Consider the following 18,048-nt stretch of genomic DNA (forward strand, 5'->3'; position numbering starts at 1 on the left):
GAACAAGGAAGCTCACCCTAGATCGGGACCAGCGTTATGAAACTTCACCAACTGTTTTGAAAACTTGCCACTGTTTTCTAGGAGGAGATGATCAAAACAGGGTTGGTTTTTTTTTTTTTGCTCGGGGCAAGGTTTTCTCACACCTTCATCAAGGGCAAACCGCTCCGCTTGCGCTCCACGACTAACGGGCAGGTTTCTGGCTCTCTCAGCCAAGAGAGCCTTCCACTGCACGGGGACCACATCTGATACAACCACCTCGGGCAGGTGACAGCAGAGTCTCTCCTACCTCCTTTGGGCTGTTAGTTTTGTTGACACAACACCATCAAAGGCACCTTCCCCTCAGCTCACAAGGGGAAACCCGATCCTCAAACTCCAGCAGCTCCCACTCGAAGCACGTAGGGGACCTGGGGGAAGAACAGAGCCAAGAGGAACCGACGTGGGAGAGGTTTTTTCGCACACTTACTGCGTCGCGTTAAGGCTACCCAGGAGGTTTTAAGTGCAAACTTCAGGCTGAACGTCTCTACTCATTTTCGGGCTAAAGCAGGGAGGATCAGCCGCTCTGATGTGGCTGCGTCTTGACGCTGTGAACACGGACAAAGAGGATCAGAGCATCTAACAAATGAGTTTTGCCTCCAAGCCTGTTTTTATCCTGAAATCCTGAGAAAGAGATAAAAAGCTTTCCCACCTCTCCAGCAAAAGCGAATGCAGCATAACTGCGGGGAAACAAAAACACCAGGAAACAAGTCCTGGGGAGTTTTACCCCCCCCCCCCGGCGGAAGGGTGGACGCGGGGCCGGCCGCACGGCGAGCCTTTTTCACAGCAAACAGGAAAAGCGGAGCCGTGAGTCTCCTGAACTCCCCTGATACCAGAGCGGGCTATCGCAGCCCGGCAGCGGGAAAAACACACTGCGTCAAGGGGGGCACCGGGGTCTTGCCAGCTCTCTTGCCTTCCCAGGTAGCTGTAGGGAAGATGGTAGCAAAAGGGGCGGGGGGAGAAATCACACTTGGCTGACGATGATAAAGCAGAAACAACAGGAAGGATGCACAGACCTCGTAGGACTTCAGGTAGCATTCCTCTCCCTGCAAAGACCTGGTCTTTATATATCGTCATTCCTTACTTTATAAGCACAGTAAAAGGCTTGGTTTTAAAAAGAAAAAGCTCTCCACCTCTGTCCCGTAAGCCCCTGGGAGCACAGGCATTTTTCTCTCCGATTTAAAGAAGGTATTTCCCAGTTTAGTGTACGGTTGTGGCAGCCAGAGGCCAAGTGCAGGGCTCCTGAGGAATAAACTAACAAACACAGGAAGGGAGAAAGTCTGCAGAAACACAGTCTGAAATAGCACAGGCAGGCCAGAAGGATAACTGCCTGGGGATATGCTCTCAATTCTGCCTATAAATTACCCCGCTGCAGCCTGAGGGTGACACGAACAGGAGAGACAGACAACGGTAAGGGGCCGGGGTCAGTGCTGATGGCCGAGGCAGCCTCTCCCAGGACCTGCCAGCAGTTTCCATCGCAAGAGATGGAAGGGATCTCATCAAGAGTGTTTCACAGACCCGCACGGAAATAGGACAAGCCTTCCCTGCCACCGGCACAGCAGATCCAGGGCCGAATCCTGGGTTAGCCAACTCCAGGCGTCAGCCACCCCACGCCAAAGCCCTCACCACGGGAACCCCTGCAGCTCCTGCATCACCCATTGCATTAAGTCCTGGGAGTCTCCGTTTCAAACGGGTTTTGGTTTCTTTCCTGGCTGTTTCAGCTGCACGAGAGCTCGTTTCTGGGGAGCACCAGAGGACTATCGCCGAAGTCATCCTGCCCGCGCCCTCGCTGCAAGAGCGGCGTGCTGCAGCTTGAGTTACAGAGGAGTCGAGACTAACCCTTGCCTCTAGCTGGATAAACAGACTCCAGCGTAAACCACCTCCAGCCCTCCATCAGGTTCTCCTCTGTACAGATAGGCTAAAAGTCAAAGAAGTGCCCAGATTAATTACGCAAATGAAGGCAAAGAAAGCATCCCCAACACAGGGAGAAAGGCACCTGCCTCCCAGGGACCACCTACCCTGGGATAACATTGCAGGCTTCCCACATAATACAGGCCATTAATTATCACTCCCCTCCTGCTCCAGCAAGACTTGTATGTGGGAGTGAAGGAGGCGGAAAGTAGCTCCAAAGTGGCCAGAAGAGCTTGAGGGAGAAGAGAGTTTAGAGGCATTCCTGTTCACGTTCCTAAAATAGAGATCCTGCTGCCTTACCCTCCTTTGTAGAGCGTTAAGCCCCACCAGTAAAAAGCGCTACATAAAAGCTAGGCATTAACTCTCTTGTTCTGCTCCAGCCTAATAAGTAGAAAGTCAATGCCATTGTTTTAGATCTAAGCAAAAAAATACTTTGAAACCTCAAAAATTAGGGTTTTTGGAAGCAATTATCTCCCTCCTCCTTCTCCGAGACTAAAGAAACACGGGCCAATTATTTCTTTGAAGGCTAAATATTTACTCCTAGATGAAGTGCAGCAGCTCAGGCTGGAGACGAATTATCCAGCTCTGATGTCATCTAATGCCTGCAAGGAAGAAAACCCAAACGAAAACAGGTATGAACAAACAACAACAAAAAAGGGTGTTTTCTCCTGGAAAAGCCCTTCACAGAGGGGAACGGGATGAAGCCGTTTCAGCTCACCTGAGCTGTGTCCAAGGCATTTAGCATGTGCCCTGGCACCACGCTCCCGTTCCCTTTAGGCAGCCCTACCCAGGTCTCATTAGACAAGATGCCCATGGCTCAACGAGGGCAAAAGTAGAGCACGATCAAACCTCTCCAAGCTAGAACTGGCCTTATGGAAAAGCCACCGTCTTATTCTGGAGCAAGACCTACCCTATAGAGTCCGTAGGGCCAGGTGTGGGAACTCCTCCTCAACCTCCACGAGCAATTAGCCTGCACACACATCGAGCATTAATCAAATCAATGTCAGCTCTTCTTTTAAAAAAAAAAAAAAAAAAATCCCTCCCACCTTATTTAGGTCTGACTCCCGAGTTTCAAAGCGCTCTGCTTTTGCCCCCTCCAGTCACTATTCTTTCCCAGGCAGCGGGTGCCAACCCTCTGGTTAAGGGCACCAAGGAAAAAAAAGGGGGGGAAAAAAAAAAAAGCAAGCAGCTATGTGTAAGAAACCACCACCGGCACAAGCGCGGGGTGACTCATCTCCTCTGAAGACGGAGGAACAAGAGCGCTCTCTGTTCGGTGAGACTGCCTGAAGTTTCAGTTGCGATCCCATCTCGCTACACGCGCTCATGACAGCATCCAGAAATATTTCCTCGGGGGATCTTCCCATGGGACTTAACTCTGACACATATTCCCACAGGACTCGTTCTTTTAAAAGTGCTATTTGTTAGTAAGGCAGTGGGAATTTGACTTTGCGAAATACCAAGAGAGTGACTGAGCAGAGCTGGGTGCCGGCAGCTGGACTCGTTAACGCGACTGCGAGTCGTGCCCCGCATTCAATCCGACGGAAGAACTCGCTGGGCTGCAAGAATAGATGTCCTGGGTCAGAGCAGAGGTCTGCATCGCCCGGTATCCTGTTTATGCTACCCGTGGCCTCTTCTCCACCCCTGAGCAGAGGGAGAGCGCTACGGCAGGGAAGGAGGAAGAGCGAGAGCCGGTTTCCACATACGTGTAGGCTGTGGTTTGTTTTCTTCCTCCATTTTAAGCCCATGACTGCTTAATTCCCACCTGTAGGCACCATGCAGTGGATGTGCAGACGCAAAAATCAAATTAAGAGTTGTGTAGACTGATATCCAGCGAGCGGTCATCAAGCACCGCGTTACACGTTAACATTTCAAAGTGACATCTGACCCATTCCCAGATAACACCGGTACGCAGAAACATCTGGATTTTGGAGGACTTCACATAAGAAAAAAGGCTCAGAGAAGAAAATATGACTTTAAACAATAACTGAGTAATCCACAATACTTCGAGCACGTGAAACGGGGTCAGAGGGAATCTGCACCCAAGCAGACAAGTCAGCAAGGAGCGCTTGGTGGATGCTGAGCTCCTTTTCTTCTTCCTACTCTTCGTTAAATGTAAAGCCTCTGCTGAAATGTCTAGTTTAATACTGACTTCCCCCTGCTTCCTCCTTTTCCTTTTGTTCTTCCACCTCTTCATCAAAATGTAAAGCTTTTGCCGAAATAGCTAGCTTAATACTGACTACCCCCCGCAAGAGCTTCCCCCAATTCTTCTGCTTTTCTCAAAGTTATTTTAGTCAAATTCAGAAATATAAGGAAAACAAGCGTGCCGCGTGTGACATTCTGAGTACAAAAAAACCAGTGTGGGAAACCATTTGTGGCGTTTTCCTGCCCTGCTCGGAGCGTGCGGACTTGCAGGAATGTACCTGTTTTCCCACGCTCTCCCGGTTGCTGTGGGTAGCCCGCATGGGCATGTCTCCTCCACTCCTCAAAATACCTGAAGTGGCAGCTACCGAAGTTATTAAGAAAAAAATAAATCTCAGCTTTGGGACAACAACTCTTATCAACACAGGCTCTTGTGGCCGCAGGTAAGTGTCGCTCATCCCGCGTGGCACGAACCAGCACCGAGCAGCTGCTCCAGACAAAGAGAAACAACCTGGCGCGGTGCTGCAGGCACGAGGATACGCGTAGTCTCCGGCAAAAAAAAAAAAAAGGATATAACCTGAAAACCGGGCAGATAATGATAAAACACGCGGGGAAATACAGGATCAGACCAGCCAGCCCTGGGGACGAGGTAAGTTTTGATAAAGCGGTGGGGGAGTTGCACATCTGCCACCTCTCACCTGATGCCAGGGGCCGGATCCACTCCTTGCTATTCAGGTCAAGTCTCCAGAGGTCGTTGAAGGCGGCGTTACAACTGCTCTGTGTGCAGCCACCGAACACGTACATCGACTGGTTAGCGTCATAGTAACACGCACCTAGGAAAAAAAAGCAAACACACAGGTTAGCCAATTCTCCGACCTTCACGTTTTTGGGTGGGAAAAAAAGATCATTTTCTCTTCCCCCTGGGTTTCAGACGGGAGAGAAGCAGACAGGCTGCCCCGACTTCAATTAAACCGTGGGCCAGCTTAGGGATATCCCTGACCAGTGTAAACCTCCTGCAAGATCCTTCCGAGACGATTATCCCTTCAAGCAGAGCTGCTCCTGAAAGCGCAAAGTGAGCTGCCTTAGAAGCCTGCAGTTAATTAGATTAGTTACGATTAACGCACTCAGCACACTTACTTTCTCTAAGCTGGTTCGTATGGTTTACAGGGTTACCAAATTAGACTAAGAAACTGGCCTGTGTACCTAGACCAGGTCGCTTATTCTCTTTTTCCAAATCTGACAGCATTTCACCCTATCTCATCACAGAAAAGCACTACTGAAACACATCTTTATGCGAGCATTCCCTTTGCTCCTCACGGGAAAGGATTAGGCAGCGAGATGGGGAACGGGGAGGGAACGCACTTGACAACCCCTCAAAGATACCCAGGGAAATAAAGAGCTTTTGGCCCCAAACCAAACTCTGCAGCAAAAAAAAAAAAATAATATGCAAGCGCCTGCATTTGGCAGTTAGCGTCCCGTGGTACCACCTCTGACAAGAAGTAAATTAAACATAAGATAGAGCAGAGAGGACTTGCTCAGCTTATCTGCCTTGAAGGACGAGCAAGATTCAGACGTGTTCAGAAAGTTAAACCCCTGCAGTTACAAAGAGGATTTCCCCAATTTCTGCATTTCCCTCCCCAAACACAACGAGCCCCGCTGACTTCGTACGACGACCCCCTCGCCTTTCACGTTCTTGAGATCCCCGCAAGGCAGCGGCATCTCTTCCACGTCTTGCCTGACTCAGGAGAAGGGGGACGAGTGCCCGATGGCAATGCTGGAAGAGCAAGCTCGTCCTTCGGCAGCAGCTTTGATAGACGAACTCACGCCAGCTCCTAAGCTTGCAAGCCGAGGATCGAGGAGCGAAGGCGACTTCAGCTCCTGGGCTGGTCTGGGCGATCGGGCAGCAGGTTCTTCTGCATCCGCAGCCTCCGATCGGCCGGGTGCTGTCTGCTCTGCTGACCTGCACGCGACGGCAACGTGCTTGAAATTCAGTCCTCCCTTGACCTGACACAGCCTGAAAAAAAATCTCAATTCTTGGGTTTTTGCGTAAAATTCTTCCCCCAGAGCTTTGGTAAAAAGCGTACAGTGTGGCTGGCAGGAAGGGCAAGCTCGTTTCTGAAGCCTTGATCTGCCTCCCGGGGTGTTGCTCTGTTCGTTACTGCATCTCCCAGGACGTATTTAATGGTCTCCAGACGCCAGGAATTCATCAGCACACATACGGACGGTCCCGAAACACTAAATCCTGCGTGCAGTCCCTTCGCACCAGCCAGGGGAGCACTGGCACTCGTCTCAAAGAGAACTCGCTGCCTGAATCCCGCTCAGAACCAAAGCATCTCTCTGTAAAGCCCAACTTCATACACAAGTGCCCTCAAAAAAAGTCATAAAAGTCTAATATCAACCCTTTCAACATGAGCAAGGCCTCCCCAGCGATTCCTCGAGCATTTACTATCAAGTCTAGCGAGGGGAAAAACCACAATAAATCATATCCACGCACACATGCGCCAGTGCATAGTAGAAAGCCGCAGTGTTTTATGCTCTGGGAACACTGAAGGGTACCAGCTGGGGCTCGGAGGGAGCCAGGAGTCATCGCCCTCACGATGACAAGCAATATATTGCCCGACACGAAAAGCAAGAGGAAAAGTCAAAGTTCAGGCGGGCAGCCCATGGCGCAGGGCAGCATCTGGCCCTGGCTCCGAGACGGAGGTGAGAAGCACTCGTGATTATGCAGGAGCCCCTCCGCGGAGCACCTCCAGGTTGAGGACCGCGCGCCGTCGTAAATAACCAGCACAAGGGAAGCGACAAGATGAAGGATCAGCAGGCAAGTACAGCAGCTTTGGTAAAAAGCACCAGTATTTATTCCGTGCCGAAGCAAAAGCGGAGGTGGACTCACAGCAGGGGTGCGAGTTGCACCGTTCCTTCCCCCCCTCCCCGTCACACGTCGTGCACAGCTGTTCACCAGTTAAAAAATGAAAATAGATTCAGACGAGCTGACCTGACGGGACATGGGACTACTCCGGAGCTTGTACGGACATAAAGGCTTTTTTCTTTTTGAAACAGCAGCATAAAGGAAAAAAACAGCTGAAAAAAGGAGCATCTGGAGCGAAGGGCTGATAACCTACTTTTGGCAGCAAGAGAAAACGATTCAGAGCGAATCCCCACGAGAAGAAGTCCCTGCTTCCAGCTTCGCTCTAGACCAGCACAAGCCCGTCCCTGGTTTCCAGTGCTCCAACCCCACAGCCCTAATTTTGCAAGCTGGAGGTACGTATTTCCAGCGTGAAAGAGCTCTTTAACGCAGCCCACCAATACATACGCCAGCGATATTCATCTCGCCACTCTGAATGAATCGCAGCGCCGTAAACCAGCGCATTCAAGCGCCCGCAGACAATACCGTGGCTCAGCGGGGGATGCAGTGACGCCCGGTGGCCTTTGCCGAGGGTCCCATTGTCTGACCTGGGGCTTGTCATGCAGATCCCCTATTGAAAAAGCCAGCAGCCCTCACGCCCTTGGCTTTTAGTGACAAGTCCAGGGCGCGTCGCTGACCGCACAGCGGGAACGGGGAAGCTGGAGACACGGGACGTGCTCGTAGGGTGAGACCACCCAGCTCTCCCCCGTGTGTGCGTCCACGCGACGTCCTTACGTGCGACTGAACTGTCTTCATCTCAACCCACGTCTTGCCAAACCGTGTAACACACCCCTACACGCCACATCGCTCCGGAGCTCGCTCTGGGGTGGAGGATATTTAAATAGTGGTGTAGTGGATTTACCTGGGATGGGATCGAGGCAGAAATAACCATTAAGAGCATTTTTATAGCTTTATCTACTCCTTAAGATTCAACTCTACTATCATTTTTACACGGCAAGACCCCTTGTAGGCTGCAATATCACCTCCACCCGAGAAGGCACCAGCCAGCGCTTCGTACCCTAAGTACGTGCAATTAAAACCTGGTGCAAAGCAACGCTGCGGTTTTTCTACTTAACCTTTCTTGAAAGGTTTAGTTTCCTCAGAAATCTAATCACTACCTAAACCATGACAGGTTGAAGACCCTCCTACCTCCTCCCCAGGCCAAACCCTTGGCGAGCGCGGCTTTCACACAGCAGCACAGCTCATTTATTATTTTTGAGGGGAGGTGGCAGCATTCTTCTCCTCTATTTGGATTTAAAATCCAGGCCAGCCAGACAGGCACCGTGACGTCCGCACGGCATGTATTTTAATCCTAGACCAAAATACTTTAAACTGTCCTTTCCTGCTTCTTCTTAGCAAGCCATTTAAAGCTTCTGAAGCAGAGGAAGATAGATCAGTTTGGGGGGGAAAAAAAAAAAAAAGGAGCACAAATGAAAACTCCAGTTTATACCAGCCTTGCAAGGGTGTAGAATAAATCAGGGGAGGAAGGTGCGAGTCCCTGGTGCCTTTAGCTCTTTTTTGGGTGGAAAACAAGCAGCTGGAGACCTCTGGATGGATTTTTTAGGTCGGTTTTGTTTTGGGTTTTTTTTTTTTCCCCCCCTTTAAACACTTAAGTCCCAGTAAAATTCAGTGTGTCCCAGAGTTTTAGTATTGCAGAGATGGTATATCTTTGTAACTGGAAATGAAGAGAATAAATATTTCTGATGTCTGAAGACACTGATACCCAAACAGACCGCAAAGCCAGCTCGTTTTGAACACGCTCCTGTTTCCCCTCTGTGCCGCACAACAAAGCGGCAGAGACTTTCACGCGGAGCGCAAGATAACCGAAATAAAAGTTCAACTGGGAAGGGAAAACTGAATGCAAAACACACGCCCTTTGCAATCATTAAAGGGCATTGACTTTTTAAACTTCGAGTACATCAAATAAAGTAACCCATCCGAGTCCAAAGGTCATATTCCCCATCGGAGGGGGGGCGGGGGGGGGAAGAAGTCAGCTTGGCTATTGAAATCCCATCGGTACGCGGCCCTCAGCTCAAGACAGCACCGCAGCTTTGCGGCTAAAGGTTGACAGCCCTTGGTGTTGGCGTTCCCAGGAGGACCCTGCCAGGGCGATGCTGCAAGCGTCGTACGTTGAGCTGCTGGCACGGCTTTCCTCCAACGCGGGGCTGGGTTTTGGAGGTAACCTCCCCGCGCCCAACCGCGCCTGGCACGAGAGCCGGCAGGATGGCGGCGCCGAGGAGGTAGGGCTGCAGATGAAAGCGCCTGGTCCTGCTGGCAGGCGCAGATGTTTACACCAACTACGCCGCAAGTTGCGGCACGATAAAAATGCACCAGACCTCAGAAAGCCCAGCTCTCCACATCCTCGGGGGTAAAAAAAAAAAAAACCACCCCACATTTATCTCCTTATTCTCTAAAATACTGTTTTTTGCCCGCTCCTTGCAGTTGCGGGGACTCAGTGCATCCAAAAGGCAGTGATATATTGAGCAAAGCTGGGTGACGTGAAGAGCCGTAGCTCCGGCAGAAAAGCAGCCCATCCTGTAAAACAAACAACATTCCAGCTTTTACCTCTCCCTTGCCTCTCAGGATAAACCCACGAAATTGCTTTAATTAGTCATCACGTTGGTGCCATGCTCCCCAGACTGCATGAAAGAAAAATAATCGGTATTTAAAATTAGTCACCCTTCCATCAAAGGATCAATATTTCTGGCACAACGGTCGGCATTCCTCTGCTGCTTTTTTCCGTTTCTGCATTCCTGCGCCTTCTGACATCGCTTTCTGATTGTGGGCAGTTATTTAACCACATGAGTCATCGCCCTGCTATGATGTTTGTAGGATCATACGTTAGGGCTAAAAAAGAATTAGATGACTACTGCAAACATTATACCTGGTATTCAGCTCAAAAACCCCTATGCGTGAAGTAGTTCTTCCAGTAAGCCTATACGTTTAGATCTAAAACCCAGCATTATCGATATTGTATGATGTACTGTATGATGTTCAACCAAAGCCTTTAGAAAACCTACAGCTCATCCATAAAGCTTGTCATCGGTTGTCGTATGATCGGAGACCTTGCCAAATGCTCCCTCCCCACGAGAGGACAGAAACTTCCATTAATTATTCCTTACCAAACAGTTTTTCTATTACTCCCTTCAGAATTGATAGAAGACATAGTGACCTCTAACTATTTAAAATTCTTTCGCTTGTCCTTTTATGCTCCCCACGAGCACTTCTGGGATATTTCTAATAAATCCCGGAAGAGAGATAGCCCTAGCCACTTCTTTGATGCCGGCTACCGTTGCCTGTTGACTTAAATGACTCGTGCCTGGTAGATGACATCTTCCCCTGGCAAATCACTCACCCCTAAAAAAAAAAAAATAGGTGTTTGAGGGGTTTGAGTCCTCCCTCACTCCCCCTCCCCAACCTCCTGTTCCTACTTCACCTCGGCTCACCGCATCTTAGTATTTTAGGTCATAGGTTTGGAGATTCAGTTTGAATTTTTGCTTTTAGTGATTTGTAGCTTCAGTTTAATATTGGAATCCACCCACAAACACGCAACACACTGTTGCAGGGAAAGCAAGATACCGCAGATCCGGAGAACTGCTTAAAAATAATCAGTTTAAATCAGCAAACAAGTTAATCCAGATTAGCTTTCTGCGCATAAAGTGCATTACTAACACTTCTGTAGCGACCGAGGGCTGACCAGAGCCAGGACACTGTCAAATAGCGAGGCTAATACAGATTACATGCTCCGAGGGCAGTGGCTTTAGTAAGACAACTCATTTTTGGATCGAGTGTAACAGCGGCACGCTCAGAGGAAGCCCCCGGTGGGCAGCAGAATAAATTAAAGAGCACACAGCGCTCTTTGATGCAATATTGGGGCCTTTTTCTAGCTAGCCTTAAAGCTCACCAGTTGCAAAAAGGCTGCAAAAATTGAGGGGAAAATACATGCAAATCTGCAAGTCATTAATAAGCACTTTATTAGTACGGCCGCTTAAAAACAAGCTATAAACCGTGGTGCCTTTTTTATTCTTTAGGAGGACAAGGAAATCTTCGAAGAGCACAATGACTTCACCAGAGCAGTGTCTCCTGGCCTTGTCTTGGCAGGAGGCTGCGCATCGGTTGCTTCATAAATTATTACTTGGGAATATGAAGAAGATTTTATGCCTGCTTGCTCTTGGAATCGCATGGCTTACACCGTGTTTATTTACCTTTAGAAAAATAAAATTTGCTCCCCGGAAGAAGCGCCTCCTGGGGGGCTCAGACCCAGCTGCCACAAGGACTGAAATTTTTGTCATATTTGACTACGCCGCCTGGCAGAGCAGGCCGAGGCAGCTTGATGCTATTGCAGTACAGATAACAAGTTTTATTTAAGTACGTTTCCCTCAATGGGAATGCTTTTTCTGTTTTCTTCCAGAAACCTGGAAGCAGGGCAAAAAATTCACCCACACGTTAAGCGGCGCTGTCGACTGAATCGCTTACTTCTATCAGCAAATACGCCTGCCTCAATGCTTCTCACGTGCAGCTCTGTGTTTTATTTTGAAGCAAGCCACACTCGGCCTCATCCAGATTGTATTCTCACAGATGTAGAAGATGATCCGCTGTAAGAGCGGCCAGCGTACATCCCCGAGTGCTGCGGGTAGGCAAACTCATCGGCTTTGATGGTAGTGACTTGAGTCTAGTAGCTAAGTGAGGTTTCTGTTGAAGGGGACACAAAGCTCAGACTCGAAGGGGAGCTGCGGAAGAAGCCCGCGCGTAAAACGTGCAAAACCAGAAAGCAAAAACCCCACCCTAGCTCCATTAACTTTTTCCTAAGAGCAACGAGCCAATAACCCCAACAAGCAGCTACTGAATCCCTGTTCTTGTGCAAAGTGCTTGTGTTGGCAGAACTGTGTGTTACGCCGACGGGCTGAAACTCTGCCGCAGCGACAGGCACGTGCGGCACTGCTAGATCCTCAGTGACAGAGTGCAACCCCCTCGTTACAGCTTTCCGGGGCAAATCAGAGCTGAAGAGGGGTTAGCAGAGCTCTTCTGAGCAGCTACTTACTGTGCGAGAAGCGTTGTGTGATGGGGGTTCCAGGGTAGGGGTAAGTGCGACTCTCCCACTGAATATTTCCTTCTTGCACTGCTTTGATAAAGCCGTGATAACACTGATGGGCCACACCTAGGGAAAAACAGCATGTCAGCAAAATTTGGGGCACGTTAGGAACAAACCATGCCTGCACAGTTGCACAAGCAGCGTGACAGCAATTATAAAAAACCCCTGTATTTAGATTATAAACACGCTGGTGGAAATTCAGAGGATTAAAGAGAATAAAGAATAGGGACTCTGCAAATGTGGAGATCAGCAACGTTCACTGAACTGATTCACCACATTTCCGATATACCAAGCTGGAGCTGACAGAAAGTAAAGCCTTTGTGAAGGGTAAGCATGTCTCATGCCTTCGCAGAGCTGCTTTTCAGCCTTCTCTGCTGCAACGCAGGCCTGCTGTCCCCATATCACACCCCCAGAGGAGCAGCTGCCCTTCCCTTAACGGACCTTCGAGGACAAATAACATGCAATAATGAATTTTTTAAGAGCGTGCACGCAGCTACCGCACAGGAATCCAAAATAAATAAGAGAGGAGACACCGATGATAAAAGTCAGTGTGTCTTAGGTGAAAATGTTCCTCCTTAGCCATGCAAGGGAGAGGATCTGGCTGACAACAGCTCCTCTGCAGAGCAGGCCAGCCCCAGAGCTGCAATTAATTCTGTGTATGGAGTACATGTGTCTGTGTTTGTGCCGAGAGGGGCCAGAGACTGCTCCCTGTGGAAGAAAAAGGGTCTGGTGAAGATTTACGACTGCGGCAGCTCAGCAGATCCTCGGTGGCATCTGCCATGCTATGGCAGCCCTCACGCCAAGGATGCCACAACCTGCCAAGATTCCCCCCCCCAGGATTTGCTTACTGAAAGCCCCGTGCCAGGAACACCTCCAGCAAGAAATCACTCTGGGATATAGAGCAGGAAGTTTTTTTTAAAAGAAAAAAAAAATGAAGCCTGGCATCCTCAAGCAGCTGGTCCCCAAGAGTCACGTGGGAAATGTGATCTGAACTATAAGATTTCATAGCAGATGTATCCTGACAAACAGGAAAAATTAACCAGGAGAAAACAAATTGAGCGTTTACCTCAAGTGACCTCTCTGCGTTGTGGCGAGCAGGTTAGCAATTACACTCTCTCTTTTTGCCGTAATTGCCGCAAAAATGGCACGGCTGCCCAGCACCACTCATCCCCCGAGACCTGACTCTTGGACAACTCACTCCGATGCCACGTTGCACCTTGGGCTGTTCATCCCTCCCCCTCCAGGGATGTTTCCCACAGTCTCTTTTGGGGTGAATCACCAGGTGCTTGTTCATTCCAGCTGCATCCTCTGCATCTCTTAAGGCTGCTTCAGGAACGAGCACGCGTGAGAAAGCGCAGCCGAGCAGCGACTCAAGGGCCGCGGACACTTGAAAAAAAACTTTTCAACAGGGTTGCGGGCTGCTGCTGACCCAAAATTATGCAAAAAGAGTAATTTTGTGCAATGCTTGCTTCTGAAGTAGCTGTGTTTTTAACCTCCAGCCTGTTAAACTCTGGGCAAGGCAGAAAATGCCTGGAATCTGAGGAATGCTTTCACATGTGCAGAGAAGTCCGCAAATTAGACATCACCCCACACGCCTGCCAAAAGCATTTCTCACCTGACACCCGCTCCGCATTTTCCAGAAGAAACAAGTTACCCTCATGCAGCAGCCTGCTTCATTTCCGACAGATTTAACTGTGGTCTCCTCTTAAACTGCTTGCTTTTTAATGAAGCTTGCAATCCAAACGCGTGTCCCCAACAGAAACGTAACAGAAATCACCCAACGTATTCAAAAAAATACCGAAGCAGATAGCTTTGCTTGTATCCTTGTCCAAACTTTACCTACCTATTTGTCGTATCATATATATCTAGCATTAAAATATCCCTATAAGGCTTCAGAATTAATGCTGCACGGAGGCAAAGTGAAGTATCTGTATCTCAGGGCTACTCTTTCAGGAAGTCTGAATATGTAGATCTATATTAATGCAGATTTTATATACCACTTATCTTCAGCAGAGCTGTAAGAACCAGACACGGTTTTGCTTCCAGCCGAAAGCATAAGCTTTGGGAATGTTAATTACTGAGCAAGACACAAACGAAGCACAACTACAGCCACAGTAGACATGGGACACCGGCAACGGGGGAGTGCTGTGTGGTGGAGAGGAAGCCTGAATGCAAGGTCAACAGCGCTGCACGTCAGCAGCGCGCAGGGAGCATTCAAAAGCAACGTAAGTGAGCTGCTCTGTTGTGGGGGGGTTTGAGGTTTCACTCTTCTAAACTACAAAAGAGGCTGAAGGGCTCAGTTCTGCGCCATTATTAGCAATGTCTTCAGCAAAGCAAGCGACCCGACGGCTGTAGCTATTTTTCTGGCATTCTGCAGAAGTCGAGTTTGAGGGGAAAACAACAGGCGAGGCCACAGCAAAGCAAAGAGCAGCTGGGATATGAATCTCTGTTCCCACAATTAAAAAAAAATGCACTCTCACTACAGCTGTTTGTACCTTTGATTAGTCGATACCACTGTTTGCAGACAAGGGCAGCAGTTTTGTGCTCCTGATAGGGTGAGAGGAAGGAGAGGATATATTCCAAAACCTCTTCTGGGAGCTCCAGCATTGATCTGTTATGCCTGGTCTCCTCGACCTCCAGCTCAGCATGCGGCTCATCGTCTTGCTCCATCGTCCCTTCAACCACAGCGTCTTCTGGATCCACGGCCATGAACCCGTCATCTTCACTGTCCGAGGAACTGGCCATGGCATTCCACTTCACAGCTTCATGGGGGGAGGGAAAAAGACAACAGTAAGGTGACAAAGAAAATTAGTAGCACCAGAAAGGCATCTGCAAGCCATGCACGTTACACCAAAGGTTGTCAAGCTCTACCCCTGCAAACTCCAAGACGAGGATGTGGTTTTTGCAAAGCTTTGAAGCAGGCTGCACGTGGTTTAGGAACAAGCCGTCCTCCATCGGCGCAGCGTTTTCCCAGGCCACTTCATCTCTCACCGCTCTCAGCCCTACCATCGCCTACAGACGGTACCAGAGGGAGCGAAAAAATAAACCCGCTGGAGGAACCGCAGCCTCTCAAACCCCTGCTCCCTCGCCAGGCACGAGACGGCATCACGCTGCCGCACTGGCGGCCCCGGCTGGTTTGCACCGCGGGGCCGGGCAGCGATGGGGAAAGGGATCCCCACCGAATCGAGAGCAACCCAAGACGAGACAGGATGGAAGCGACAGCTTCGCAGCCCCTCCTCCCACGCGAAACCAGTTTTGCCAGCGAGCCTGCTTTACCCCAAGCAACTTCTCAGCAGCACGCAGCGGGGGGAAAAAATCCCTGTCCCATTCTCCCTTAACAGCCCCCTTTTTTCTTTTTCTTCCTTCATTAAATACTTGCACGCAGCTCTTACTGACAGTAGGTGAGGAAAGAAAAACCCCCACAGCATTTACTGCTGCTGAAAGGCTGGAATATTGAATGCTGTATCTCCAGCTATTCAGAACATCTTAAGTATAAGGTAACGCACTGATGACAGAAATACATCATGAAATAAATCCGTCTGAGTGAGCGGCTGTGTCCAGTTCGTCCAGTTGGCATGGTGTGCAGTTAAACCCTTGCCCGTCGCTGCAAAACAAATCCCTGGACCCCAATTTCCTAGGAAGCAGCCGACCTGTCTGGGGAGAGCGGCGATAGTTTTCCCGACTCCACGAGGCAGAGGCTGCCCAGCCATCCCCCAGGTCCCGGATCAACCCAGACGACGGGACACGGATCAACACAGTCCCTGGGAAAAATCCCACCTGCAGCAAGCCCAGGAAGCAAACCTGCTCCTCGAGAGGGAAGGCAAGACACGGCTTTTTGCCCAACGTGTATTTAAATACAAGTAACTTGCACCATGCTGGTCATAAACTACAGTATTTTATTTTTACCAAACTCTCAGTATTGCAGAAAACATGGCTGGAAGGAATTTAAGTTACCTAGCTATCAGGAATAAACTAAGCTCTTACAAGCTTCCAGTGATGCAAACCGTCTTCCCCAGCTAAATCCAGGGTTTTCCCATCCCGGCATACACCAAGCCGACGAGCCATGGGAATAGCAGACGGCGGAGACGTGGAGCAGAAAAGCTTGCCATGACAACTAATTCATGCTCAGAAAAATTACGTTCGACAGCATTACTCTCCAGTTTTGTCAGGTTCCCTGATGAGGCAGCTTCAGAAAATCCTAGGGGCTGCCAATCTGCGGCAGAAACCACGTCAAAATTAAACTTACAGTTATCATCTTAACAGATGCTCCACACGTTTTCTCGTGTCAGAAATCCTTCTTGGAGTCAATGTTATGACAGAGAAAGGCTGAAACCCAAACGCTTTGACACGAGCGCTGCTGCCGCCAGCAAACTGCATTACACAGCAGATAACACACAAATTCCCAAAGATTAAGAAATGGAAAACTAAAAAAAAAAAAAGCAGGGCTGCACTAAAAAAAAAAAATAAAATTAAAACCCAGAGGGTTGGGTCTTTCCCAAGCAAAAGCATCTATCGGCGTGAAGCGCGTGTGCTGATTTCCATCTTGACACAGCATGGCAGGAAGCCAAAGGCTGCCGGTACTCCGACCTCGGGATGCGGTTTTGCTTGAGCCGGGGAGGTCGGGGGAAGGAGGGTCGGTCCCTATCTCACAGCTTGGGAAAACAGAGCAGCACATCTACCCAGGCGGAGCAGAAGGCATTTCACACCCTAGAAACGTGCTAGAAAAAAAAAACCAAACAGAAGTGCATTTGCATCCAGATCAGGTACAATGGGACACCTGCGGGTGACAACTGAACATAAGCCTCGGCTCGACAGGTTCACACAAGACATCTGTTGTGTTAGTAAGGTTTAGAAGCAAAGATTATGTGTGTTTCCCAACAGCTTTTATTTACCCTTTAAATAAAGTCCAAAACCTGCTGGAGGAGGTCAGATGAGAAGTGCAGGCATGAACGCCTGGCTAGCAAGGGGTTTTTTCCCTGATTATTAAATCCCAATTTCGATCCTCTGGACCGGGCTTGGGAACAACACAACAAGTTAATCACAGGCGCAAAACAGCTTGGGGGTTAGAAAAGCATCTCTAAGGCCAATTTTAAAAAGGCAGGAGGAGCAGGGAAACCCCTCGATGCCTCAAATAGCACATGCTTACGCAGATCTGGGGATGGAGAAGCTGCACCGAGTTTTGGATGGTCTTACCAGACCACTTGGTAATATTCTAAATATTCAAATGCATCTACTTTGTTAGATCCTCGTTTTCTAAACGTTTGAGCAGAAGAAATAACCATCCTCCAAGTTTTTACACCCACGCTGTGTTATTTTTCTTAAGGAAAACAAGACTAGCAATAAACTCAACTCCCAAAAGGCAAGTCGCCGTCAAAATAACCCTTCGAGCTTGACCTGCCACGGATGCAGATTTTGCTCTTATGGCAGAGGAACAGCCGGCTGGGAATAACCACCCCCGGATTGCAAAGCTGCAAAGTTGCTCCAACATCGAAAAAGGAAAAAAGAAACCCAGGCAGTCGGTAAGAGAGAGCTAAAGCATCCCAGCCAGCTCCTATTACCAATTATTCAGCAGATCCACGGGAGAAAATCCCATGCCAGTGTTTTTACTAGTTATTCGAAGAGCAGAACAGAGTGTTTCTGTCCCGTTTGCATTTAGGGGGGATGCAGTAGGTGCTTTCTCACTCACGCTGGCTCTCCAGGTGCTCTCTGCCTGCACCGAGCTGGGCTTCAGTTTGTACACGGGCTAAAATTAATCTCTGAGCACTCAAAAAGCCGTAGCGAAGGGATTTAAGCAGTCACATCTCGTCCAAAAGTACATGCAATTCAATTAACTCGCCGGGACAGATCCAGGAGCCCCGTTCTGCTCGGATCGATTGCTGTGAAGGCCAACACGAGCCCCTTGAAGCGTCATACTATATTTCGCACCCTACAGCCCTCCAGGTCCCGGAGAAGCGCCTTTATATTCCAGCAG

The 18,048-nt window shown here is 49.2% G+C and overlaps 1 protein-coding gene across 2 annotated transcripts in view; it reads right to left on the bottom strand.

The window, feature by feature from the left end:
- Positions 1-18,048, bottom strand: part of FBXO42 (F-box protein 42) — a 49,197-nt gene that overhangs the window by 18,081 nt on the left and 13,068 nt on the right. For both annotated transcript variants that reach the window (XM_076356369.1, XM_076356368.1), the window contains exons 2-4: positions 14,573-14,839; positions 12,027-12,143; positions 4,782-4,916 (exon numbers count right to left, since the gene is read on the bottom strand). In XM_076356369.1, the coding sequence (XP_076212484.1) occupies positions 4,782-4,916; positions 12,027-12,143; positions 14,573-14,822 (502 nt within the window). In that variant the 5' untranslated portion in view covers positions 14,823-14,839. The remainder of the gene's footprint in view (positions 1-4,781; positions 4,917-12,026; positions 12,144-14,572; positions 14,840-18,048) is intronic.

Source organism: Aptenodytes patagonicus, chromosome 19 (assembly GCF_965638725.1).
Source record: "Aptenodytes patagonicus chromosome 19, bAptPat1.pri.cur, whole genome shotgun sequence".
In the NCBI taxonomy this organism is placed as follows: domain Eukaryota; kingdom Metazoa; phylum Chordata; class Aves; order Sphenisciformes; family Spheniscidae; genus Aptenodytes; species Aptenodytes patagonicus.